The sequence below is a fragment of the Danio aesculapii genome, chromosome 5, assembly GCF_903798145.1.
Source record: "Danio aesculapii chromosome 5, fDanAes4.1, whole genome shotgun sequence".
Classification (NCBI taxonomy): domain Eukaryota; kingdom Metazoa; phylum Chordata; class Actinopteri; order Cypriniformes; family Danionidae; genus Danio; species Danio aesculapii.
In genome coordinates, this window is record NC_079439.1 from 68,937,218 (window position 1) to 68,965,095 (window position 27,878).

General features: G+C 34.8%; 1 protein-coding gene across 2 annotated transcripts; it reads right to left on the reverse strand.

Annotated features, from left to right (window-relative positions):
- Positions 1–343: 343 nt before the first annotated feature.
- b4galt4 (UDP-Gal:betaGlcNAc beta 1,4- galactosyltransferase, polypeptide 4) lies at positions 344–27,325 on the reverse strand. 2 transcript variants are annotated; one of them, XM_056458796.1, is made up of 7 exons: positions 27,247–27,325; positions 22,469–22,927; positions 16,486–16,718; positions 11,938–12,125; positions 9,338–9,460; positions 6,271–6,375; positions 344–2,626 (listed from the first exon to the last, which is right to left on the reverse strand). In XM_056458796.1, the coding sequence occupies exons 2-7, from the start codon at positions 22,737–22,739 to the stop codon at positions 2,485–2,487; spliced, it is 1,062 nt and encodes a 353-aa protein (XP_056314771.1). In that variant the 5' UTR covers positions 22,740–22,927; positions 27,247–27,325; the 3' UTR covers positions 344–2,484. The 2 variants fall into 2 exon arrangements, with proteins under 2 accessions (XP_056314771.1, XP_056314770.1); XM_056458795.1 differs by lacking the exon at positions 27,247–27,325 and adding an exon at positions 25,450–25,531.
- Between the last annotated feature and the right edge of the window lie 553 nt (positions 27,326–27,878).

The window sequence follows — 27,878 nt, forward strand, 5'->3', positions numbered from 1 at the left end:
TAAATAAAGTGTTCTAAATACTATAACATATTCAGTATAATACACTTTTTTTATTATAATTTTTCAGGGTTTTCACCTTTTAATTGATAGGACAGTACAGAGTATTGACAGGAAAGTGTGGGTAGCAGAGAGAGGGGAAGGATCATCATAGGACCACGAGGCAGGAATCGAACTCGGTTCACCGTGAGTGCATGTGTCGACGCACTAACCACTACACCAATGGCGCCGACATACACTTTTAATATAGTACGGCCTAAAAACATTGCTTACAAATAAATTACTATGGTATTTTTTTATGTGGGTTACTAAAAGTAAAATAAAACAAACACAAACTGAAGCAGACTCCAGTCTGTAATGTACTTTATTTGATGGACGTTCTTAAATCCTGACACATTCTAATCATGACTTGGTCTCTGTGATCCTTAAAATGTGAAAGGACAATATTATTATACATATAAAGTCCAGGTAAACACAAACTTCTTTCTTTTCCTCTTTAAAAGTAAACACCACCCAGTTTTATGAGTGAACAGCCGCTCGGGCCTCAATGTACAATAATTAACCCATCTAAAACTACATTTCACTGAAATGAAACTGATTTAAATCTGATCACTGGACCCAAACACCTGCTAATATATATATTCATTTTCACCAAACAAATATCAGAAGCATGTTCAGCGGGAATCAACAATCGCAGAACATGCAGACTCGCGTCAACATTTTAACCGACATAATAACAAATCCATTTGCCATTGCTCCCAGATGTTTTATCATATTCTGTGATGTATAAACGTGAACACAAGCAGAACAGAATACAGTGTATAACTTCATAATTAGAGATCCATCTTTAACCCTTATATTATGTTTGTGATGTTTTCATCCACTCTGGGATGAGTTTGAGTCATAATTTGGACACAACTTTCTCTGTGCTTCAGCGAATGGAATGATTTTTGGTGACATCTTATTTTGACACAATTTCGGAAAACGCTTTAAAAAAATTAAAAAACCCAGCAAATTTGGGCAAATTTACTACTCTTTTGTTATGTTAGTGGCTGTTTTTGCCCCATTGACTTCCATTAAAATTACATTTTTTGATTGCAAAGCAACGACACCATATAATAGAGCTGGGCGATTTGGCCTAAAATCGAAATCTCGATTAATTAAACATTTTAATTCGATTACGATTAATAAACGATGATTTTTTTTGCCCTCATAGTTCACTGACAAGTTTTGTACAGTAAATATGCTCACATATAACAAGTGAGAGATTTTTGAATGAAGCGTGCATTACTTGATTTTAAAATAACTCAAGTAAACACACACCATCTCCGATTATTTATTGAAAACAACGTTGATCAACTGAAATTGAAACACACATTGCCTAAAACGCGGCTCTCTGCGCAGCCCACCGTCGTCACCGCTACCAATCAGACCAATCACAAAGCTTGCATTTCGCGTCGTTGTGACGTTTAAGTAAAAAAATTTTGAGAGGTGTGCATATATACAAAGGCTGCGCCAGACTGTACACGTGCCCTTGGCAGAAGTATATCATAATAATATAATAACTATAAATCATAATATAATAAGTATAATTCAGGCTTAATAGAGCGGGGGTCACGTGACTCTACACATGATAGGATAATTAATTTAAATATTTGACCTGGAAAAATTTGAACGATTATAGGTTCTAAATGTTGATTATTTTTTGATTAATCACCCAGCCCTACCATATAATTATGCAGTCTTGATTTTTTGTAGTTTTCCCTGTTGGGAAGAGGTCAAATGTGTAATTTTTACTGTTGATCATCAGTTCCAATGCAAAAAAAAGGATAGTTTCTGGCTTTTTAATGGAGTTTTAAGGAGTGTCGTGTGTGTGTGTGTGTGTGTGTGTGTGTGTGTGTGTATGTGTGTGTGTGTGTGTGTGTGTGTGTGTTTATGTGTGCGTACGAGCGAGAGAGACCTTTGCGCACTTACCTCGATACATCTGAGAAGATCAAAATAAGCACCTCTGCTCTAAGAACTACATGGAGTAAACAAAAACAAGATAACGGTTTTTAAATGACCACTGCAATGTGCTGTTATACTCCATATAAAACCCAGAAATAAAGCTTTTTTTTTTGCAGAGGCACGTCTAAAGGGTTAATATTTAAAAAAAATAACAATAATAATCTGACATATTTTTAATTTAGTGGATGAAGTTTTCATCCTAAGCATAATGCAGTTTGAACAATCCACAAGGGTTAATCCCAAACCTGAAAGCTCCACATGATCATTCTGTTTAAATCTACTTGATTCCTGTAATACTTAAATGTAGTGTTTTGATCAGAGCTCTGGCCATACTATCTTAACTGACAGATTTGGATGGACAGATCCCATAGTGCGACTCTGTGTCGAGCAAGAACACCCGGTATGAGATCCGACAGGCACTGGTGAATGCTGCATTTCAATGCAAATTGTCTCTTGAGTTTCACCATCCAGAAACAGGGCTCAATGAGCTTGCTCGGGCTGTCCAATGTCCACCGTGACGTTGATGAACAGCGGTGCTCTGTGGACAGATAGAACCTTGTAGGAACAGCTGTTTAAGCCATCGTTCTTCCATGTCTGATGAGTGCGGCGTAACAGTTGCATCCTGCATTGCAAAAAAAAAAAAAAAAACAATACAGTTGAATTAAGATCATTCACCCTCCTATGACTTTTTTTCTTATCAAATATTTCCCAAATGATGTTTAACAGAGCAAGGAATTTTTTTACAGTATTTCCTATAATATTTTTTCTGAAGAAAGTTTTATTCGATTTATTTTGGCTAGAATAAAAGCAGTTTTTAATTGTTTAAAACCCTTTTTAAGGTCAAAATTATTAGCCCTATTAAGCCCATTGTTTTTCAATTGACTACAGAACAATCCATCGTTATACCATTACTTGCCTAATTACTTTAACTTGCCTAACTAACCTAGTTAAGCCTATAAATGTCACTTTAAGCTGAATACTAGTATCTTGAAAAATGTCCTGTAAAATATTATATCATGGTAAAGATAAAGCAAAATTAGTTATTAGAATTTAGCTTTGTCATTAAATAAAATTGATTTATCAATAAATGTTGTTAAATATTAATGACATGGTTCTAAAATTATTGACAGAGTATTGACACTTTTACTGAGAAATTTACTGAGAAATCCGTTGTGTGTGTATCAGTTCTTTTTGAACATTACCATATGTAAAAATGCTCAGCTGCCAAAACCGACCTCCGTAGACTACAGCGAATAGTGCGGACTGCTGAACGAATCACTGGTACAACTGGTACAACCCTTCCTACACTTCAAGAACTGTACTCTTCCAGAGTGAGTAAAAGGGCTCGCAAAATCACTCTGGACGCCTCACACCCAGCACACTACCTGTTCGAACTGTTACCGTCTGGTCGGCGCTTCAGAGCACCAAGCACAAAAACAGCCAGACACAGGAAAAGTTTCTTTCCTCAGGCTGTCTACCTTATGAACAGTTAAATATTCCCCTACTGTGCAATAAATATGTGCAATACTTTCTCATACGCACTTGTACACAGCACCTTATATCAATATACAATGCAATACTTTCTCATACGCACTTGTACACAGCACCTTATAACCTGTATATTTATAACAATCTGTACATACAACTCAACATCCAGATTTCTTGACTAACCGCATCTGTTTAATGTTTATCATTTCTATTTTTATTTATTTTTTCATATTTATTTTGTGTTGTCACTTGTCACTTTATGTACACTGGAAGCTTCTGTAGCCAAAACAAATTCCTTGTGTGTGTGAAGCACACTTGGCAATAAAACTGATTCTGATTCTGAATGTTCATATTCAAAACAGGACATTTTTGTCAAGTAATGTGAAGCATCAATATGTGTTAATAGAATTGGTGAATTTATTAGTCTTTCATCCTGTTTGATAAAAAATTATATTTAAAAAATTGTCAAAAAAATAAATAAATAAAGATGACCTTGTTACCATTACCCCGTCACGTAAGATGTGTCTTGCTATAAAGCAATCAAAACCTATTCATTCAATTATAACTTACAATTATTAAAGATGCAGTGCCTGAGCTTGATGACTGAGGACAGCTTATTTTTTTGTTGATCAAACAATATATATATTAGGCCTGTCACGATATCCATTTTTTGTTGTACGATATATTTTGCACCAAAGTATAATGCAGTAAATGATATTATTGTGATTTTAAGACCATTTTATGCCAGAACAACAATATAACATGATCACAATGCAAGTGCACTCACCCAAGAACACATCATATTTTATTCTGAAGAATATTTCATTTAATTACAGTAATTTTAACAGTTTAATAATCAGGCATTGGGATCAGAATGTGGAAACGCATATCATAAATCAATAATAATATATGTTAACACAAAAGTACAAGGTAAAAAGCAACAGAGGCTGCTATATCTGCTACCAGATCTATTTTCAGCTGTCAGACACCCACATGAAAATATACTATAGTAATTTATAGTAAATACTATAGTGTGTTTTTAACCATACTGACACCTAGTAGAGATAGAGATGTTGCAGAGTCAGCTAGTGTTCCTAGAACTGGTCTTTATGTATGGGCGATATATATTGCATCACTAAAAATGATTGAGCTCATGTCCATGTGTTGTGCGATAAGTCCATATATTGATTATTGTGGCAGGCATTATATATATATATATATATATATATATATATATATATATATATATATATATATATATATTTTTTTTTTTTTTAAATAGGATTTTTTCTACTGGCCCAATCTGAGATTTTCACTTGCCCTGCCAAAATTTTCACTGGCTCCACCAAAAAAAAAGAAGTTAATAGCTATATCTTAGACACATATTTTAAATAATGTGTCAAAAGCCAAACACAATTGTATACATACACATTTTATTCAGCATAACTTTTCTTTAAATACAACTGACAATTTAAAAAATACAATTATGATGCAATTAAATTTGGAAAAAAAATATATATAAAAAATATAAATAAATAAATAAAAATATTATATATTATATACTATAAGGGAAAATGTGCACTTTAAGGTAAGACGTTCTCATACAGTTGTCAGTTGTCAAGTTTAGTAAAAATCAATCTATTGAAGCAATCAATCTATTAAAATAACGTTGGCTAGAATTAAGCATTATAGGCTTAAATTATAGATGGAAATAACAGATGAAGCGGGACTGCAGTCAGATCATGAAGCAGATCAATGTTAATCTTTCTTTTGAGGTGTTAGTGCAGAAATGAACAAAACAATCGGCCTAATAGAAAATATTATAAGATTAAAATATGGAATTATCAGATGGTAATTTCTGCCAATTTTCCTAACAGATAAACAGCACTCAGTAATATTTCAGCATGCTTATAAACGACTACTACATATCCAAAATACACTGTGATATAGCCAGTTGTTGGATCATTTTTCTTTCTCACTACAATCGATCCGCTCCAGAGTTCATTAGAATTGAACCGAGACCACCTCATTCAGGTGATCTCGAACCGGTTTGGCGCGGATAAGAGCACGATTGCGGGATTCACATATACCAAACAAACCGCGCTAACTGGGCAAACGAGACAGGTTCCGAAACAAATGTCTATGTGTGAAAGCACCCTATTTGCACGCAATTGACAAACAGTCGCAGCCAAATTAAACTGTAGTGACAAGGCAGCACTGACTCAATGGAGCCACTAACCATTCTGTCTACTGTCCCGAGTGTCTCGTTATAGTTGAGCCCTGTATAGAATCACTGACAATTTTATAATAAGTAGGATTTACTTCATGATACAACTCTAATTTAGGAACCATCAAATAAACTGAAATCTGAGCTGACAATTGATTTATTTCTTGTTTCGTCAAGCAAAAGTAATTCAGTCTTTTAATCAGATTTTTTCCAATGCTTCTTAATCTTACCCAAATGTTTTTTAGGAACAGGTAAAAACCAACAAGCTTCTATCACTGAATGCAATGAGTGATAATAATCTTGTGCTTCATCCCGCTCCATTTCGACCATGTTAAAATGTATTCTTTGTTCAGGTACTTTTATGTATGATATTTCTGTTCAAAATAAATAAATCAAAAATCAAATCAATGAGCTCCTTTCCTTAGATTAGCTGTAACTTAATGCATGCTTCCATTTCATTTATAACCAAAATAGCAATCGTACATCCCTCTTTATAAGTATTTAGTAGTAACATTTAATACATTTTATTTCTTCTGCATGTTAAAACTGACCTGTCTTTATTGACTTGATTGCCGCTGTCTCTGTTATGAAAGACCATGGTGTAGCGCGCCACTTCAGGTGACGGCCGCACTATTGCCATTTTCTGTAGTTGCACCCTGAAAAAAAAAAATTTACATCCTCAACATTTAGAAATAGCATTCAGACATGGCATTACAGCAGTGAACATAGAAGCCTACATATCAGGACACACCAGCGCATGTGCAAAGATGAGCATGATGAGACACAACCAGTCCACTAGGTGGCAGTGCAAGCGTACCTGTAATAAACATCAGTGCTCATGCATGGCTAAATATACTTCATTCATTTTCCTTCAGCTTAGTTCCTTATTTATTAGGAAATATAGAATGAACCGCCACCTTATCCAGCATATGTTTTATGCAGCTGATACCCCTCCAGCCGCAACCCAGTACTGGGAACACTCTCACACTCACACACACACACACTAATACACTACTGCCAATTTACTGTAATTCATCCAATTCACCTATAGCACATGTGTTTGGACTGTGGGGAAAACCGGAGCACCCGGAGGAAACCCATGTCAACACGGGGAGAACATGCAAACTCCAAGTAAAAATGCCAACTGACCATTTATACTTTGGATGGAATATACACATTTCAGAGGACACTATGCTATCCGAACCGTGCCCTGGCGCGTTTCCCAGTTTGTTTGAGAAGTCTGAGTGCTCTGAATTGAGCTCAGGCGTGGTTCAGTTGGCAGGCCCTGGCCTGGTCGGAACAGGTGTGCCAGAGCGGGGTTAACTTATGCTTTGTGGTGTGCTTGTAGTGTGAGTGCAAATCGTGCCTGAGCCCTAAACTGAAGACCCGACGTCACTTTTAAGGGACTGTTTCATATGGATTTATTAATCATTATTCACAGTTTATTAAAGACGCAAACCCCTCACTGCACGTCAGCTGCATTTTCAGCAAACCTCCTAATACCTGCAGCACGAGGACTTCTATGATTATTTATGAGCGTCAAATGTGGTGGATCTGTTCCGCGAATTATTTGACTGTGTCAAACGACTAAAACGATATTGTGAGGGGACGAGCATGCTTCAACACAGTTCAAGACAACTGTACATAGTGTGAGTTAGGGGTGGGCGATATGACCTAAAATTAATATCACGGTATTTTTCATCTTTTGAACGGTGACGGCATAATATCATGGTATTACTTTCAATAGCAAAATAATATACATCTCAAGGAAGAACGGACAAAAGAAAGTCTCACTTCTATCACTCTTTAAAAGTTTTGCTTTGGGTCATTGTAAATGCTCAGTCTCGTTATGAGCTGATCTTCATTTCTCTGTGTTGGTGGAATAAAGCAGGCGAGTCAGCCGCACCAATTTATGAGCAGACAGAGCAGGATTCTCGCGATGACCACCAGCGCAATTCCGCTCTTTGTTATGAGCCGTAGTTTCAGTGTAAACTTAGTAAAGGTGAGTTTCTTTGGCGATGATGTGTACAGTGTTAGATTTTATATTTAGCGAACATTTGCGCTGAACAGGCGGTGAATGCAGCGCATCGAGATTCGGGCACCTTCTCCGAAAACACTCGATTGATCTCAGCTGGCGGATCAACATTTACCTCATGTCATGATCGCTGTCATCTGCGCCATTATTGTTATTATAACTTTAGGTGAGGTTTGCAAACCTGTGCTCTTTTCACTCTTCAGCCGTTTGCATTTCCTGCAGTAACAAAAGCTCCCTGTTATCTGACAGCGGGAAGCGTTGAGTGACTGACAGCTAATATGAACCAATACAGCAGCAGGGTAGAGCGATTCAGCAAGTTTTTAGAGAAAATCAAATCAGATTGCACTACAACCATTATATTCAGACACACAAATGCTCCCAAATATATTATGAGGGCGCATAGATTAAATTTCGGGCACTCATGCGACCAAAATGGTTGCAATTTCGAGCCCTGTAGTAAAAGGACATGTATTCAGACCACAACTGAACGTTTGAAGAAAATTGAATGTCTTATTATTTAGAATTAGCTATTATTGATGTAAATGCAGCCGTTCAAGGCGCATAATTGATTTATTACGGTATTGACGGTATTAGAAAATCCATGTCGTAGCGCAATGTCACACCGGTGATGACTATGACACCGGTGTACCGCCCACCCCTAGTGTGAGTACGCCCTAATTACCTCAGACAAACACAGAACACCCAAATACTGCAGAGCTTTTCCATACTATGGAAATGGTCAATGATCACAGGTTTCCAGTTTTCTTCAAACAGGTTTGGAACAAATGAAAGACGAAATAATTTTAAGTTTTGGGCGAACTCTTTAAGCATTTTGAATATGTCAAGCTGCTGTGATCAACCCATTGTGATGTTTCAGTGAATGTCTCAGTGAATATTAAATTACTGAAAGAGCTGCAGTTTATTATGGTATATTTATATTTATATGTATATTTAATATGTTTTAAAAGTAACTTCAAAGTAATTAGTAATCTGAGCACTTTTTACATGAAGTAATTAGTTATGTAATCAGATTACAATTTGTCAGTAGTAGTCAGTTATTTGTAATCCATTACTTTTTAAAAGTAACTTACTCAACACTGGTAAACTATTGCACTCTTTCCTAAATACTAAGTCTTATGATTATGCGCATGGGGAAGATCAGATGTTACAGAAACTTCATAGAAAGATGAGAAATATGAGAAAATATTCTAATGTGATTATAGCAGGGGTGAAAGGTAAAATACAGAAGAATTCCAGGTAAATGAGAGGGTTGACAGGCATGTATGCATACCCAGGGCTTAAGAGGAGCTAAAACTTCCTTTCAGCCAAAAGCACATACCTTTTCATACAAAGTACAAACTGGTTTGACATTTTTGGAGGTTTTGTTAAAAAAAAAAAAGCCACTTAGGACAAACTTTTTGTTATGCACGCTCTTTGGATGCAAACTAAATAAGAGAAAACTGACTTCACAGCTGCCGCATGACCTAGTTCAGCACTTATAGCAGACAATGGATTTAATCAGTGTGAAATATTTAAGTGAGCCGTGAGCACTTTTGAAAGCATGCACTTTAAAGTTTTCTCACCTTATCCTCAGGTCATCGTCTTCTCCACCCCAGCCCCAGTAGGAATTTGGAAAGCCGTTCACCTTGTGGAACTGGTCCCTCGTCATGGCTGAGACGCCCCCGAAGTATCCTTTGTATCGGAGTCTGGGATATCAGGGGCAAAAAAAAAAGTCATAAGTGTCTGGTGAACTCATTTTAAACATAATTAAATGACAAAATTATGAACAATTGGAGCATAACATGGCATTTTAAAACTAAATAGTGCAGTTATGAAATTAATTGGGGTACAACATCAGTCAATGTAGCTAAATATCAATGGAAAACAGAGATGCAGTAATAAAAAATAAAAATAAAGTCGAAGAGATGCAGTAATAAAAAATAAAAATAAAGTCGAAGTACAAGCTGCCTAAATAGGTTTTCTAGCTAGCATAATTCATTAGAGAAACAACTGGATTGGAAAAATATATTAATAAATCAAAACAAACAGGAAAAACACTTAAAATAAGCAGACTTTGAGTCCTAGTGAAATATATCACTGGATGTAATCAAACAAATGCAAAGTATATCCCATTTTTTCATTGCATTACTATAAAGTGTTTACATAGCCCCTTGATCAGATTATAGGAGGTTTAGATCAAGCCCGATCAGATTGATTAAGGTGTTATCAGTACATACTGTAAGGGCTTTTCAGTCAGAAAACTCACTACTGAAAAATGCTGATAAACTAGTAGTGTCACTGCTTCCCTTTACAGTCCAACTACAGCTGAATCACAGTTGACACTCCTGTTGAACTGTATTATTCATCAATGAGCTGACTCAAACCTAAAATACAGCATTCATGAGGAAATGCTTTTAGTGAAATTGTTTCTCGCTGACGAAACTTCATAACTTTTGAAATATTTTGCCTGTTTATTGGTGTAAAGCTGTTTTGTCTTGGTGTAAAGCTGTTTTAATGCTATCTGTATTGTAGAAATTGTTAAAGAATTAAAGTTTATTGTACTTCCAAGTGATCCTATATGAATGTGTTTAAATGCATCGCTATGTTGTCTTGAATGGATTCTGAGCTTAGTTTTTCCATCAGATGGTGCTGTATGTTTTACAAACAGCCATAATCTGCTTGCATCCACTTCCTTACAAATACCACTTGAATCTAAAATAATCAATAATAAAGTTAGGAAAGGTTTAAGCAAAGTGCTAGAGTCTATAGTGAGTTGTGTTTACATTAATATTGTGACATAAAGGCCAAATTACATGACTCAGCTGAACAAACAATCGCTCTTCTTTAGTGTATGTTTAAATACTAGCCTAGTGCGCCATCTGCTGTAAAAAAAAACAGGCCTAGAGTGCCACCTTCTGATAAAAACTAGCCTGGAGTGGCATCTGCTACCAAAAACTAACCTAGAGCGCCACTTGCTGTTAAAAAACAGCCTAAAGCAGCGTTTGCTATTACAAACTAGCCTAAAACGCTGTCTGCTGCAAAGAAACAAGCCTAGAGCACCACCTGTTGTTACAAACTATCCTTGAGAGACTAACCTACAGAGCTGTCTGCTATTAAAAACTCTCCTAGAGCACTGTCTGCTGCTGCTAAAAACTAGCCTAGAGCAGCATCTGCTACTAAAAACTAGTCTAGAGCACCATCTGCTGTAAAAAAAAAGTAGCCTATAGAGCGCCGTCTGCTGTTAAAAACCAGCCAAAAGCAGCGTCTGCTATTACAAACTAGCATAAAACACTGTCTGCTGCAAAGAAACTAGCCTAGAGAACCACCTGCTGTTACAAACTAGCCTTGAGCGCCGCCTGCTACTAAAAACTAGCCTAGAATGACTTCTGTTGTAAAAAAAAAACTAACCTAGACCACCAGCTGCTGTTAAAAACTAACCTAGAGCACAGTCTGCTATTAAAAACTAGGATAGAGTGCCATCTACTGCAAAAAAAAAAAAAAAACTAGTCTAGAGCCGTCTGCTATTAAAAACTAGCCTAGAGTGCAGTCTACTGTAAAAAAAAACTAGCCTAGAGCACCAGCTGCTGTTAAAAACTAACCTAGAGCACCGTCTGCTGCTAAAAACTAGCCTAGAGCAGTATCTGCTGCTAAAAACTAGCCTAGAGCGCCGTCTGCTGTAAAGAAAAATAGCCTAGAGCACCATTTGCTATTAAAAACTAGCCTAGAGCGCAATCTACTGTAAAAAAAAAACACTAGCCTAGAGCGCAGTCTGCTACTAAAAACTAGCTTAGAGCAGCATCTACTGCTAAAAAAATAGCCTAGAACAGCATCTTCTTTTAAAAACTAGCCTAGAACGACATCTGCTGCTAAAAGTTACCCTAGAGCATCATCTGCTATTAAAAACTAGTTTAGAGCATCGTCTGCTATTAAACACTAGCCTAGAGCGCCGACTGCTATTAAAAACAATAGCTTTGAGCGCCATCTGCTGTAAAAACTGTCCTAGAGCGCCATCTGCTGTAAAAACTGTCCTAGAGCGCCAGCTGCTACAAAAAACCAAGCTCATAATCGATTCGAGAGTATAGTTATGTATTTTGGAAATCTCAGAATCAATAAAAAAACGTATATATCAAACAATTTTTTACCACAGGTCTATGGTTAAGTGAAAGTTCTCTATAATACTCACTTGTACCCAGTGGAATTCCTCCCCACCACTAAGTGCTTCGGCTGTTTCGCGCACATGTATGAGTTATGATCATTCTCAGGAACCAGATCAACATCATGGAAGATAAAACAGTCCCAGTTGTAGTCTTTCAGAGCCTCGAGGTAGCCAACATTTAATAACTTTGCTCTGTTAAATGTAGCATCTCCGGCCTACAAGAGAAACACACACACACATTATTATTTACATTACTATTTACTGTCATCATGGCAAAGATAAAATAAATCAGTTATTAGAAATGAGTTATTAAAACTATTATGTTTAGAAATGTGTTAAAAATAAACTTCTCTCCATTAGACAGAAATTGGGGAAAAAAATAAACAGAGGGGCTAATAATTCCGACTTCAACTGCATATATAAAATCACATATATCTATACTAAAGATTACACATACATTTGTGTTTCAAGTGGTCTCTTGATCTTAGATTATATCATTTTTATACTCTCCTCCCATATTTATTGGAAATAAGTATTGAACACGTCACAATTTTTCTCAGAAAATTTCTGAGACTTGACTTGAAATTTTACCTAGATATTGGTAACCAAAGAAATCCATATTTGCAAAGAAAACTAAACTAATTAGTTTAGAAATAAAGTCGTGTAATAAAATGAAATGACGCAGGCAAAACGTATTGAACACATGAAGAAAGGGAGGTGTAGAAAGGCAGTGAAAGCCCAGACAGCAGCTGAAATCTCTCAGTAGTACTTCAGCAATCCTCTGCCCTTCGTCAGCGTAAATAAATATCAGTTGCTTCAGTCCAACATCTACATTAGAAGATAATGAAGATTAAACCAGGGTGGACATTTCACCAAGACTATGATCTAAAACACAGCCAAGGAAATCAAGCTGTAGAATGGCCTGACCAATCACCTGACTTGAATCCAATAGAAAATATAAATTAAAGCTCAGATTTGATAGACGAGACCCACAGAACAATCAAGATTTTTACACTCTGATGAAGACTTTGGAAAACTTCATTCTCCATATGAGAGGTGACTTTAAGCTGCCATCACCAAAAAAGCCTTTAATATAAAGTATTAAAGACATTTCAGTAGTTCAAGACTTTCTCCTTGTGTCATTCCATTGTTATTACACATTCTCACAGATTTTATTTGTTTTTTTTTTTTTTTTATATTTGTATTGTTTTGGGTTATTACCAAAATCTGGTTCAATTCCATGTCAACGGCTCCTTTAGAAATATTATGCCCAGAAAAAAAACATCACATGCGCAATACTAATTTTCCCCAATGTATGTTGCATAAAAAGCAAAGCTAAAAAAGCTGCAAAAATAACTATCCATGCCTTTCAACACAATTTATTTTTCAGTGTGTGAATCCTGGCAGCAGTTCTTTTAAAACCAAAAGAAGATTTGTTTGGGACTGCTATTAGATATGTCTCTCGAAGAACTATAATTAAAAAGCAAAACAATAGTTGTAAGCTCTGAATAAGCCAGGCAGCCACAATGACAGGTGTACTGGCAGAACTAGCAGAACTAGAATGGCAACATCACACAAAACCTCCAGGACATGAAGGAGGAGGAAAAAGCATTCATCATAACTTTTTATAAGCTTCAGCCTTACATTTCCTTCAAATAACTGTACGATGTACTTTATTTTCAAGCATTTCCATAAAACAAAACTGTTAAATGCAGTATATTCTCCAGCATCTCCTTTAAATAAAACTGTATGATGCAGTATATTTTGCATCAGTTGGTGGTTCTGTCAATACTGTTGGCGAAGATGTCATGCTGAGGGAGGAAAAAGCTGACTGTAATATGAAAACATTTCAGAATTCAAAACTTCCTCTTCTAATGTTTACGTTACGCTGTAAAATCAGATAGTTATGAAATCTGACTAAACACATTAATCACAGTAATGGTTATTCAGCAGTGAGAAACTTTGCTTTGTACTTTTATTACTTAAAAAATGTATAGAAATAAACAGCAAAAAGTGTAACTTCCAGAAGGACTCAATTTCATGTGTACAGTTACTGCATTTCGTTGCCTTGTACTTGGACATGTGTAATGACAATAAAGTTGAATCTAATCTAATCTAATCTAACAAATAATGTTATTCCACTGATCAGAGTAAGGACTAAAAGATGTTCGTGAGACGAGTAATCTCTTGACCCCCATAAACATGCAATGTTTATTATTTTGATTATTCACCAAGAAGTATGGCTATTTTTACTTTCGATATTCACATATAAGACATAAGAAATGATAATCGAGAAGGCATGTGTTGTTGTTTTTTCACAGATATAAAAAAGCTTTGTTTATTATCATTTAATGTATTTGTGTTTGAATATTATATTTGTTTTAAAGAGTGAATTTTATTTTTTATTAAATAAATGAATTAAAAAAATAAATAAACATTTTGGTCAGAAAAGTAATCATGTAGACACCAATTAAAATCAGTTTAGATCACATATCTTAGGGCCCTATAACACCAAGCGCAATAAGATGTAAGATGTGTTTAGCGAGACTTGTTATTTTCAGACCAGCGCAACCCTAATTTTCATGTTTTGCGCCACTTTGTTTAAATAGCAAATCCATTTGTGCCACTTTGTGGACTTAAGGGTGTGCCGGTCTAGAAAGGAGGTGTGTTAAGGCGCATTGCTGGTGCATTGCTATTTTGAGGAACTGAAATAGACTAGGCTATTGACCAACTAAATGCTGCTCTTAACTCCAGCTTAGAGTGCGTTAGTTATGCACCTATGAGAGACCAAACATTTACACCTTAATTAATACACACAGGATGTACAGCAATACACAAATATATTTACATATAAAAAATAATTAAAGCATTAAAATGCTAAAAATATTATTTTCTACACAAATATAAAAACCACTGCCTGTATGCCTCATCTCAGGGGGCTTTTTTTTTTTATTCATGACAATTTGTATTTGTATAATGTTATTATTATTATTATTATTGTTATTATTATTAGCAGTATTATTTATTTTATGCATATTTATATTTGTTTGAATAAAAACAAGTTTAGATGTGTTCACCTGTGGGGTTTTGGAGACGTCTGCATAAAGGACCATATAGGGCATAGGAACAGGACGTGTTTGGATATAACTCCACACTTAATTATTATTGCTAGTCTATTAGTTTGCTGGAAATTAGAATTAAATTTAGAAATAGTTTTGAAACAAATCTTTGCGCTTAACAAACAAAATTAAATATGTAGGCTAAAGGATGTCTTCAGTGGAGTGCGTACAACACAGTTTCCTTATCCACTAAAGTAAAGGAGTAAAGAGTAAAAGTAAAGAGAAAGTAAAGAGGCCAAATGGAGGAGACCTGTTTTTTATCCTCACACTGCAGATGCTCAGTTTAACTGATTTCTCGCTAGTGAAGTGTTCAGTTTTTCCACTTACAAGGTCTGCCATGTAAATAACAATACGCCATGGCACAATACAACTGACTCTTACGCCCCATTCACACGAGGCATCAGCTTCACCGCTTCCCATTCACTTTGAATGGGTGACGTCAGGCGTTGCCGAACTGCATTATGGATCTGTCGGCGTTGCACGCAGCAGAAGTTGGGACTTGCTCAACTTTTCAAGCACCGACGGAAGCGTCAGCCAATCAGATTGCTGTACGCAAATACACCAGCTCAGGCAGTGGCCTATTGCTGACTAATTTCATTGGCTGACGCTGCTATGACAATCGTGTCAGTCACAACTTCAGACACGCCCTCTGTCAAGCGTTGACGCTGAAGCCCCGTGTGAATGGGGCGTTAAAGGGAATGGGAGATGAGACTCTGATTGGTTTAATGCACGTTATGCTCAAAACACACTCATAACTCATTAAGAGAATAAGCACAACCCTGTTAGACCATGCGCTGGGGCGCAAACTGTATTTTTCCATCCTTAAAATAGCATATTCAGACGTGCTTTTGCACCATGCACTTTAGACTTTGCACCTACATCGTTAAAATAGAGCCCTTAATGTTGTTACGTTGTGCTTAATTGCATTTGTTTAATCAAGGTATTGTGTTTACATTAGGTAAAGTTTCAATGCAATATTAGAACAAAAAGAAAAAAACAACACACATTATTGTATAATGAGGATGCGTGTAATTGTAGAGTTTCTCTCATTTCAGTTTCAGGCAGACTGTTTGGTGAAAGTGTCACAATGCAGGCTTTGCAAACAATCTGTTATTTAAGGATGGGGCTGTGCAAACTGTAACAGACTCGACAGCAAAGCCATGGGCAAACATTTGCTACACGTTTCAATATGAACAGGGCGTTTTACGTTTAACGGTACAGAAGGAATAAATAGTCTATTTAAGGTCAGAGAAGAAAGGATAAGGTCATAAAACTGGTCCTAAAAGGATAGTTCACGCAAAAATTACAATTCTGTCATTGTTTACTCATCACTGACTTGTTCAAAACCTGTCTGAGTTTCTTTTATCCTGTTGAACACAAAGGAAGACAAAATATTCATGAGGGCTAATAATTCTGACTTCAATTGTATGAGCTCCTGTCAGGGCTGTTTTCCTACCTGGTGAATGACATAGATGGCGTAATGGAGCTGCTGTCTCTGTAGGAAAGGGTGAAGGTGGTAGAGGAGGTAGAGCAGGTGCTTCTCTCTGTTTCTGTGAGGGATGAGGATGGCCACGCTCTGTCTGGCCGTACAGTCCGAGGGTTTATACTGACCCTCCACGACCTCTGCGTTTTCAATCTCTACCTGCTCCAGCGTCAGCGAAGGCTCGAATGTCAGCTTCAAAGAGCCTCCTGTGGAGAAGAGCAATCAGAAAACTAAATAAGCACACATGTACGCAGGGCCGCAAGTAAGTGAAAGGCCCACAAGCCAGGTGCAGACCTTAAATACAGCACCAGCTGGGGCCACACATTAATTATAGGGCCCCATCTTTGGAAACAAGCCCAAATTAGCAAACAGCTGTGGAAGGAAAAAAAACTGTAACAAGTAAACATTGACATTCACAGAGGTGGCTGCAAAATTCCCACACATTTCCCTTAGGCTTGTAGTTTCATGGTTCAAATTTGTATCCAGTATTATCAATTCATTTAGCAGATAGCAAAAGCTTGAATAGTAATGCATGCATGATTAGCAAATATTCTAAATACGTTCTCTTTTACTCATTGGATGGAAACAGTGCTTTATTTGCAAATGTTTTATGCTATATTTCAGTTCTGCACCCATTATTAAAGGGCACCTATGGTGAAAAATCTACTTTTCAAGCTGTTTGGACAGACATATGTGTAGGTATAGCGTATATACCGTCATATTGGGGTGATATAAACACACCCAGTCCTTTTTTTAATTTAACAACATAAAAACGGTGGACCAATTGGAGCGGTTTTGAGGCCGACCGCAACTTGACGTAGGAGTGCGGTCTCCCCGCCCACCGAATTGATTGATAGCTGCGTATTAACATGTCTCCGTAGTAACGGGTATAATCATATCAACAAGACGTGCGCTAAGCAAACTAGATTAAAAGATCTGTTCAGTTTGCTAGGATCATCAATCATCATCAAGAGTGAGTTTTACAAGTTTAAAATATTTTAAAACAGAGCATGTTTGTAATGAATTACAGCGATTTACTCCACCACAGCCGCATGTCAGAACAATTATAAAAGAAGACGCTTCAATCCCGGTTTGTCGATGTTAAATCAGGTTTATTTTGTACATTAACATAACATGTATCCATACAGCAGGGATATTAGCGTGCATGCTGTCACATTTGCGTGCAAAAAGAGTGCAAAGCTAAACGCGTGCGTTGTCCATGTGTGTGCGTGTCTACGCTGTGTGTGTGTGTGTGTGTGAACGACATTGTGTGCGACTCATCGTTGCAACTCCACAACATATGCAACAAATACTGTAATGTAAATACAATTACATTGGTCAAGTTCTTACTGTTGTATTTCTCACAAACATTACTTGAGATCTGCTTCCTTCATGTCTGTCTGTTGTCTGATGTAGCCGGGGGAGGAGATTAAGGCACACTGACAGGCACGTGAAAACGGTGGGCGTGAAGGACTAGCCTTAGGACTAGCCAGCAGTACGCAAAAGCCGCTACCTGCTGCTCAGAGCTATAAAATAAAACTTATGAAAGGTATAATAAAAAAATCTGATGGGTGTTTTGAGCTGAAACTTTACAGACACATTCTGGAGACACAAAAGACTTGTATTAAATCTGAAAAAAGAGGTAACCTAGTTGCCTTTTAATGCCTATCTTTGGTTTTGAATAGTAACTGAAGAGTTCAGATGCAAAACCCTCTAAATCCATCAGACCTCTTTTTTTGTAAATGAGCATTTTCTATCAGGCTCCTCTGATTAGGTTCAGCAGTGTCATTGTATAGATAATGAAAAGGTTATTAGCTAGTAAATAAAATAATGTTTTCATAAATGTCACTTTAGAAAATTCTTAGGTTTTTAACAAGGTAGATTTTCTTTTGTGTCAAAACCAGCTAAATCCACTGGTGCTTTTTTTGCAAAAACCTCTAAATCTACCTATTTGGACAAGACATTGTAATTAGCTGAAAATCACTAAAGAAACAATTAGAAACTATTTTACCAAACATAAAACTTATTACACAAATCACCTGAAATTAAAAATACATAAATCTGTCAAGTAAGTGGCGGTTCATTACGTTGTGGTAAGCCCTGATAAACCAGGGACTAAGCGGAGAGAAAATGAATGAATGAAATCTGTCAAGTGCATTAATCAATAACATTAGTATATATTGACATTAATTAAATCTTAACAGTCTATTGTCATTTCTGATATTTGGGATTTAGATTTAATGTAGGGCAACGTAAAATACGCTTGTTAGATTCAAATAATGCAGTGTAAAAACATTGTGCAACATTAATATCTGTGCATTGTCCATTAATAAAAAAGTAATAAAATATATTGAAGTAATAAAAATAATGTATAGTTTTATACATTATAAAATAGCTTACATTAGCAAGAAAAACACAAGGTAGGCCTACTGTGCAAAAAATGGGATGTCTTTCAGAGCCTTTTAGAAGCTGTCATTCATTCACTCTCACCATACTCTGTCTCTTTTTCATCTATTGTTTATCCTCATAGCATTCATGCGGGATAAAAGAACGGCATCTTAACTTCGTCAATCGGGAAGCGCAGTTACCGTTTAATGTTTAGTAAATCAGACTCAAAGTAGAGTCGCTGTCACGTTTTCTTTTTCTTATAATGCAGAGAGTTTTGAGGTAAGGGACGTTTTCATTTGTTGTTGAAACATTTTTACATGTTCAAACGCTTCCACTTATACTTAAGTGCATTAAATTATATATAAATATAAATTAATATATAAATTAAACTTCGTCAATCGGGAAGCGCAGTTACCGTTTAATGTTTAGTAAATCAGACTCAAAGTAGAGTCGCTGTCACGTTTTCTTTTTCTTATAATGCAGAGAGTTTTGAGGTAAGGGACGTTTTCATTTGTTGTCGAAACATTTTTACATGTTCAAACGCTTCCACTTATACTTAAGTGCATTAAATTATATATAAATATAAATTAATATATAAATTAAAGTGTATTAAAAACTAAAACAATACAAAATAAATTGATCAGTAATTAAAAAAAAAAAAAACACATAGGTACTTTTATTTTTTCATAAGCAGTACGTTGACTTGAGTATTTTTTAGGATATCCGTACTTTTACTCAAGTACTTGATCTGGGAACTTTGTTTACTGATGATAAGATGTCAGACAAAATAATGACGCTTTTTTTTTATGAGGCAATGAAATAGAAATGATTCCAAAACAGTGTCCATACAGTAATCTATAATACTATAATCCAGCTAAAGTCACATGACAGGCTTGTGTGAGGAGCACATCTCAATTTAATCCAGAATCCTCTGATATTGTTCCCATTTTGACAGAGCAAAAGGTCTCTAAAATGTCTCTCTAGTTAGCTTTTTTAAATAAAAATGGTGTGTTACGTCTATAAACAACGGCTCACATTTTTTTCTCAGCACAACACTATCATTTTTGGCTTCTGATGATTTGTTCTACAATGAATAATGTGCATTTCACAGTATAAATCATCATGCATATGTCACTGAGTTGATAAAACAGTGGCTGAAAAATTCAGGTTAATTTTATTAGAAAAAAATTAAAAAGTATAAAATGCTAAAAAGATACAGGATGGCTTGAAGATTAAAGGGTTTAGAAGCATATTAGTCAAGGTTTAGCCGAGGGCTAGGCGATATGACAAAAATCTTAATAACAATTTAAGTAATCTCATATCCTGATAACAATATACAGTTGAAGTTAGAATTATTAGCCCCCCTGAATTATTACCCCCCCTTTGTTTATTTTTTCCCTCCAGTTTCTGTTAAACAGAGAAAAGTCTTTTTCAACACATTTCTAAAGATAATAGTTTTAATAACTCATTTCTAATAACTGATTTATTTTATCTTTGTCATGATGACAGTAAATAATATTTGACTAGATATTATTCAAGACACTTCTATACAGCTTAAAGAGACATTTAAAGGCTTAACTAGGGTAATTAGGTTAACTAGGCAGGTTAGGGTAATTAGGTAAGTTATTGTATAATGATGGTTTGTTCTGTAGACTAATCGAAAAAAATATAGCTTTAAGAAGCTAATGATTTTGACCTTAAAATTCTAGCCAAAATAAAACAAATAAGACTTTCTCCATAAGAAAAAATATTATCGGACATACTGTGAAAAATTCCTTGCTCTGTTAAACATCATTTGTGAAATATTTAAAAGAGAAAAAAAGATTCAAAAGGGGCTAATAATTCTAGTAATTATATATATATATATATATATATATATATATATATATATATATATATATATATATATATATATATATATATATATATATATATATATATAAATAACACACACATATACTAGTGGTGGGCTGTTATCGGAGTTAACGTGCTGCATTAACGCGAGACTCTTATCGCGCGATTAAAAAAAATTCACCGTTAATCTATTCTCAAAGTTGGATTGTGAGCTGGGTCTATTATACGCAAGCTATGATGACTTTCACCTTGATATTTTAGCATGGATGTATACCTGACCGGTGAGCCGTCTGACAAAAAAGTACCATTCTGAATCAAATCAGCAGGATGCCCGACTTTAACTCACGAACATTTCATTCATACCCCATGACAAACTGGGGTATTAGACGCAAATAAGGAGTAAGGACTGGTGAGAGTGTTATGGAATTTAATAACGCATAGCGAATGGAAAGAAAATAAAACATTAAGGTCATCAAAAAAAAAAATAATAAAATAAAATAAAAAATAAATAAAATAAAAAAAAGCAAACTGTTCACAGAGTGCAAACACAGATACGAAAACAATGGAGTGTTTTTAAAGTTGCATCAATCAGCTGATCTGTCTATGAGTTGACATACGAGCGATCCGCTGATCAATCTACTGATTTACGTGGCTTTAAAATGCTACATGTCCCTTTATATGTGATATTTCAGTTTTTCTTTTTTAAACCTCTGAGGTCTGTGATGATTCTGGGGCCCCTGAGATGTTTTGATATGCCCTAACATTTGTGGTTATTTCAGCTACTTATTACATAGTATTGGCCAACATGTATTTTTTTGTATTCAGCACAAACTGTGGTACAACAATAGGTGAGAAATATTGATGTACATGCTTTTTTGTAGAAAAAAAAATATATTATGCATGGTTAGCATATTTTGGTGAAAAAATGTAGTTGAAATAAAGTCCAAAAAACCACAGTGAACTGGCCTGAATAAGACTTTTGATTCTTGTAGGCTAGAATATTTACTTCACAATTATGCGAAAATTATTCTGTTCTCTCATTCAAAGAAAAAAAATACAATGATTTACATTTTTTAAAGTCTGTATTGGGTCAGCTCAGCTGTATGCATGGGAGCGACAATGGTCATGATTAATTCAGACCTGGAGAGACAAAAGACACTCCCCCACTGGCTAATGTTCACCAATCAAGGGCATTTTAAAGCAATGTCCATCTGCAAAAATGTCAACAATTCTGTGTTCTTCTGTCAATAAAGGGTGCTGTGTGTACATTAATAAAGAGATAAATAAACTTAAATGATTTTAGCAAATGGCTGCAAAATAACAGAGTGAAAAATTTAAGAGGGTCTGAATACTTTCCGTACCTGCAGTATATTGACTGCACACTTAAAAAATGATGTTTGTTCAATCTACTTATTTTAAATGAGCTGCAACAACACAATTCTTGAGGTTTTTATTTGTCACAACTTAATTCCTTTACGTTCAATCCACTTAAATTTGTAAAAACTAATAAGTAAACTTAATTCCGTCATGTTGTCCCAACACAAGTTGATTGTGTGAAACCCAGATATTTTACAGTGCATGTAAAGGACTACTTGTTTACATTTTTATGTAGATACTCAGAAATGTACTCATGTATTCATATATCATCACATTTCTTACATTATTTAGAACGTTTGATTACAAATGTAGAAATATAAAGTAAGGCAGAACTCACGGAGCAGGGGTGAATTCTCGGGGCAGCTCTCCTTGGGAGGCGGTTCCTCTACACGCTCCTCGATGCTCTGGACCATCTCCGACTCGAGCTCCAGCCGATGAAAACCCTCCGCATGCTGACCGTCAAGAGGACTCGATCCTTCCTGGACCGGCTTAACTGGGCCATCATTAGAGAATGTTGCAATCCACGCTACAACGCAAAGACACAACAATAGCAGAAACAGACACTTCCCCTTCCTGATGATCTTGAGCATGGAGGAAAAGATGGTCATGACTGAAGATTAGCTTGAGGTGAAATCCAGAGAACAAGAAAGAGACATCGGGGCATCTGCTCCAACTTTAACAATCGCTCTTAAGAGTTCCAGAAGTCTCTTTCATCTGCTTTTTTGTTCATTTTGTCATCAGAAGTGAAAAATACTTCAGTTGAAGCAATTGTTGTGGCGAGTCCTTGATGGAAAAGCTGAAATACAAAGAAAAACATTCGCATTAGCTCAGCTCATATGATTTGCAACCAGTAATGGGTAGGCCTGTCACAATAATCAATATAGCTTCTTGTCGCACAACACATGGACATGACCTCAATCATTTTTAGTGATGCAATATATATCGCCCATACATAAAGACCAATTCTAGGAACACTTTAGCTGACTGTGCAACATCTCTATCTCTATTGGAGGTGTCAGTGCCTGTATGGTTAAAAAAACCACTATAAATTACTATAGTATACTTTCATGTGGGTGCTTGACAACTGATAATAGATCTGGTAGCAGATATCGCAGCCTCTGTTACTTTTTTCCTTGCTCTTTTTTGTTAACATTTATTATTATTATTGATTTATGATATGCGTTTTCACATTCTGATTCCAATGCCTGATATTAAATTGGTAAAATGACTGTAATTAAATGAAATATGCTTAAGAATAAAATATGATGTGTTCTTTGGAAGAGTGTACTTGCATTGTGATCATATTATATTGTCATTCTGGCATTATATAATGAGTGGCATGAAATGGTCTTAAAATAATCATGTTTATCGCAATATATTTTGGTGCAATATATATCGTACAATAAAAAATAGATATCGTGACAGGCCTAGTGATGGGTAAGTTTTTATTTTTTTAATAATTTATTTCATCCTTACAACTGTATTTAAATTACTTTTCTAAATACTCCATCAAAAAAGTCACTCAAAAGATACTTGACTAAATACTAATCCACATAAATCCCCCAATGTATAGACAATGTAAATTAAACTCCTAATTCTTTAAATTTGAGTCAATTTTTAGTTTTGCTGTAAAAAAAAAAAAAACCTAACACATAAAATATAAACAATATACAGTGCTCAGCATATACAAGTACACCCCTCACAAGCAGATATCACAGCCTCTGTTACTTTTTTCTTTGCTTTTTTTTTTGTTAACATTTATAATTATTGATTTAGGATATGCGTTTTCACATTCTGATTCCAATGCCTGATATTAAATTGGTAAAATGACTGTAATTAAATGAAATATGCTTAAGAATAAAATATGATGTGTTCTTTGGAAGAGTGTACTTGCATTGTGATGATATTATATTGTCATTCTGGCATTATATAATGAGTGGCATGAAACGGTCTTAAAATAATCATGTTTATCGCAATATATTTTGGTTTAATATATATCGTACAATAAAAAATAGATATCGTGACATGCCTAGTGATGGGTAAGTTTTAATTTTTTTAATTATTTAGTTCATCCTTACAACTGTATTTAAATTACTTTTCTAAATACTCCATCAAAAAAAGTCACTCAAAAGATACTTGACTAAATACTAATCCACGTAAATCCCCCAATGTATAGACAATTTAAATTAAACTCATTATTCTTTAAATTTGAGTACAATTTTTAGTTTTGTTGTAAAAAAAAAAAAAAAAACCTAACACATAAAATATAAACAATATCCAGTGCTCAGCATATACACGTACACCCCTCACAAATCTATCTTTTAAATTCCTATTTTTAATAGGAAGCTATACAATTATATTTGTGCATATACTTTAGATTAGTCAGTACTGAAGCCAAATCTGGAGCTTATCTAACAAAATAACTTGCGATAACGGGCCAAAAACTAGTACAGCCAAATTGATATGTTATAGAAAAATATTAAATACAAATTTTAAAACAGAGAAAAAAAATCAAGAGAAGCAAAAAAAAAAATATTTACAAATAATTTATAATAATATATTATATTATATTATGATATTATACAGTTATAGTAAATATAGATATTAAATAAATACATGGAAATTCATAAAGCATTTGTTAATGCAGATAAATACATTCAATGTTTTAATCTATTAATCTTCCTCATTAAAGTAAATAGTATTTTTAGACTAGTTACTAATCATATTATTACGAAAAACAGTGAAGTCGTTTCAAAACTATTAAATAATGATGATTGTGTAGCCAATAAATGCTAAATTAAAATCAATTCTTGGGTAAAATACATCAATTGTGTTGTTTTTACTTGTTCGTACACTTGAATTATCCACAACATTATTCATTTATGCATAGATTAATCATGTTTAATAATAAAAGGTGTTTATTGATAAATACATATTAGCACCTTCATCCAGCAATCTTGCTTTTTATATTTATTTTACAAAGTAAATCAATTTTGGTAAGGTAGTAAGTGTTATTCATTGAGTATATTTAGACAATCATTAACACAACAAAAGCTTCATCTCAATAAAAAAAAACACAAATGTAAAATATAAGAATTATGCAGTGAGCAAACAGTAACAGATCAAAACTCTAAAATATTTCTATATTTATTCGATGTTATCAAGCTATGCTGTCAAAGTAAACTGGAGATTGCTCTCTTGACATTGACTCAACCATCTTCATGCACCTGATATGCTCTAAAAACAGAATATATGTCTTATGTTATACAAAATATTAATTCATGTTTAAAAAAAAAACTATTACATCTCTTTCCTTACCGGCAGCTATTATACGCTGGTCACATTCCTCAGGTTTACCGACCTAAACAATACAGTTCTTTTTCCTTCTAGCATAGCTTCTGTCACTTGTCAACTTCTCGGGTTTCATGTTGACACACTTTACTGGTTTAGGTCTGTTGTGTGCATTTCATCATCTGTTTCCTTTGCAACAGGACCTACTGTGCCACGTCAAACAATCTAAAAAGTTGACTGTTAAACACAAACGGTCCAGAAGGCCCTTATTTAAACGAGTTTACTGCTTTTTGTTTTACTGATTAGTTAAAAGAAAGGACATTGTATATTATGATGACTGATTGTGGGGGTCAAATGATGACAACCCCTATTAGTAGATTGAGGTAAAGTTGGTTTTATATTCGCACATTCATTCATTTTTGAACAGTCACATGGCAACTATATTGTTTACAATGCTGCTTTGGTCTGAAATTGGAGGTACATATGACTTACAGAACAATAATAGTATTATTTAATTGATGTTGCACTGCTAATATTATTTTTCTATTCAGAATTTGCAAAGAATACTTTCCTTAAATTAGATTATTAAGGAGAAAGTATGAATTTGTGAATATAAACCCAATTTTACCTTAATTCTCAGTAGCAGAATAAGCAGTTTCATGTATAACTAAGTTATATAAAGATTTAAGTCGCACAACATCGCTTCAAAATTACTTAAAATCAACAATTATGTCAAATACTTCTTTACAACCTCTTAAAATTACGTTTAAAATATAGTTTGTGTACTAAAGCACCATAAATGATAGGAAAAGTGACTTGTCTCTAACACTATATCATTTTAATTAGTTTGATATGGCTTCAATTCAGAACACAGCTAACAATGTTTTCGTGTTAACGTTGGTTTAGCATTTACTAAAATTATTTATTAGGTCAAATACTTCTTAAAATCCAGTTTAAAATATAGATTATGTCCTAAAGCACCTGTGTATGAATTTAGGAAAAGTGACTTGTAGCTAACCTTTGCTAATATTAATTTGTTTGATAAATATATAGTTCGGAAAACAGCTAACAATATTTTAGTGTAAACATCGGCTCGATAAATCAACTATTAGGCCAAATCCTTCTTGAAATCACGTTTAAAGTACAGTGTGTCCTAAAGCACTTGTATATTATTCTAGGACCCAACACTTTTTAATATTAATTTGTTGGATAAATATTGAATTCTGAACACAGCTAACAATGAGTTAGCAATTTTTTAAATCCTCTATTAGGTTAAATACTTCTTGAAATACTGTTTAAAATATAGTTTATGTCCTAAAGCACCTGTGTATGAATTTAGGAAAAGTGACTTGTAGCTAACACTGCTTAATATCAATTAGTTTGATATAGATTTAGTTCTGAAGACAACTAACAATGTTTTCGTGTTAACGTTAGTTCAATATTCTTAAAATAAACTATAAGGTTACATACTACTTGAAATCAGGTTTCAAATATAGACTGTGTTCTAAATCACCTGTATATTAATTTAGGAAAAGTGACTTGTAGCTAACACCTTCTTAATATTAACTTGTTTGATATGGCTTCAATTCTGAACACATTTAAACAGTTTCTGTGTATTAATTAGTCATGTTAAAGCGAGTTATTTGACTATCTGACAGCGTGATTTAGGAATATGGACGCACATTCGACAATAAATTAGCGATTTAAGGTTAGCTTAATAACTGAGCTAAAGTAAACGCTTCTTGAATAATTTTAAACGAGAGAACGCGCAGATATATGGTTAATGAAAAAGGTAGACTCTAAATATAGGTTTAAAAGACTTACGGCTGTAAAAGCAGCTGTACCTTCCGCTCAATCTCACCGCTGTATGGATTAAACTCGGCATTTCCGCAAATACAGACGCTGAAAGGGACGTCATTAGCTGGAGACTCTGGAGGAGGCAGGATGAGCATTCCGACACCTGCTGGCAGAAGACAGCACTACACCATTCTGTCGCTGATACCTTTGCTGATCATGTTTGTGATCCTGTACAACAATAATTATTATTTTTACAATACTGTGAGGGGCAGAGGTTTATGGTTGGGGTAAACCTTAATAAAATACAATTTAATGAGTAATTTAATAAATAATAATAATACTCTGTATATTTAATGTTCTGTCATTACTGTGAGGGTTGGGATAGTGGTAAGCATTAATAAAATAGTTTAATGGGTAATTTAATAAATAATATTAAGTATAATAACTGTTTTTCATTACTGTGAGGGTTGGCCCTACTGGAAAAAAAAAGCTTAAACCAGCCTAAGCTGGTCGGCTGGTTTTAGCTGGTCAACCAGGCTGGATTTAGAGGGGTTTTGGCCACTTTCAGGCTGGTTTTCAGCCATTTTCAGCCTGGTCTTAGCTGGTCAGGTTGGGAGATGACCAGCTAAAACCAGCTCGACTTTGAAGCTGTTTTTTTT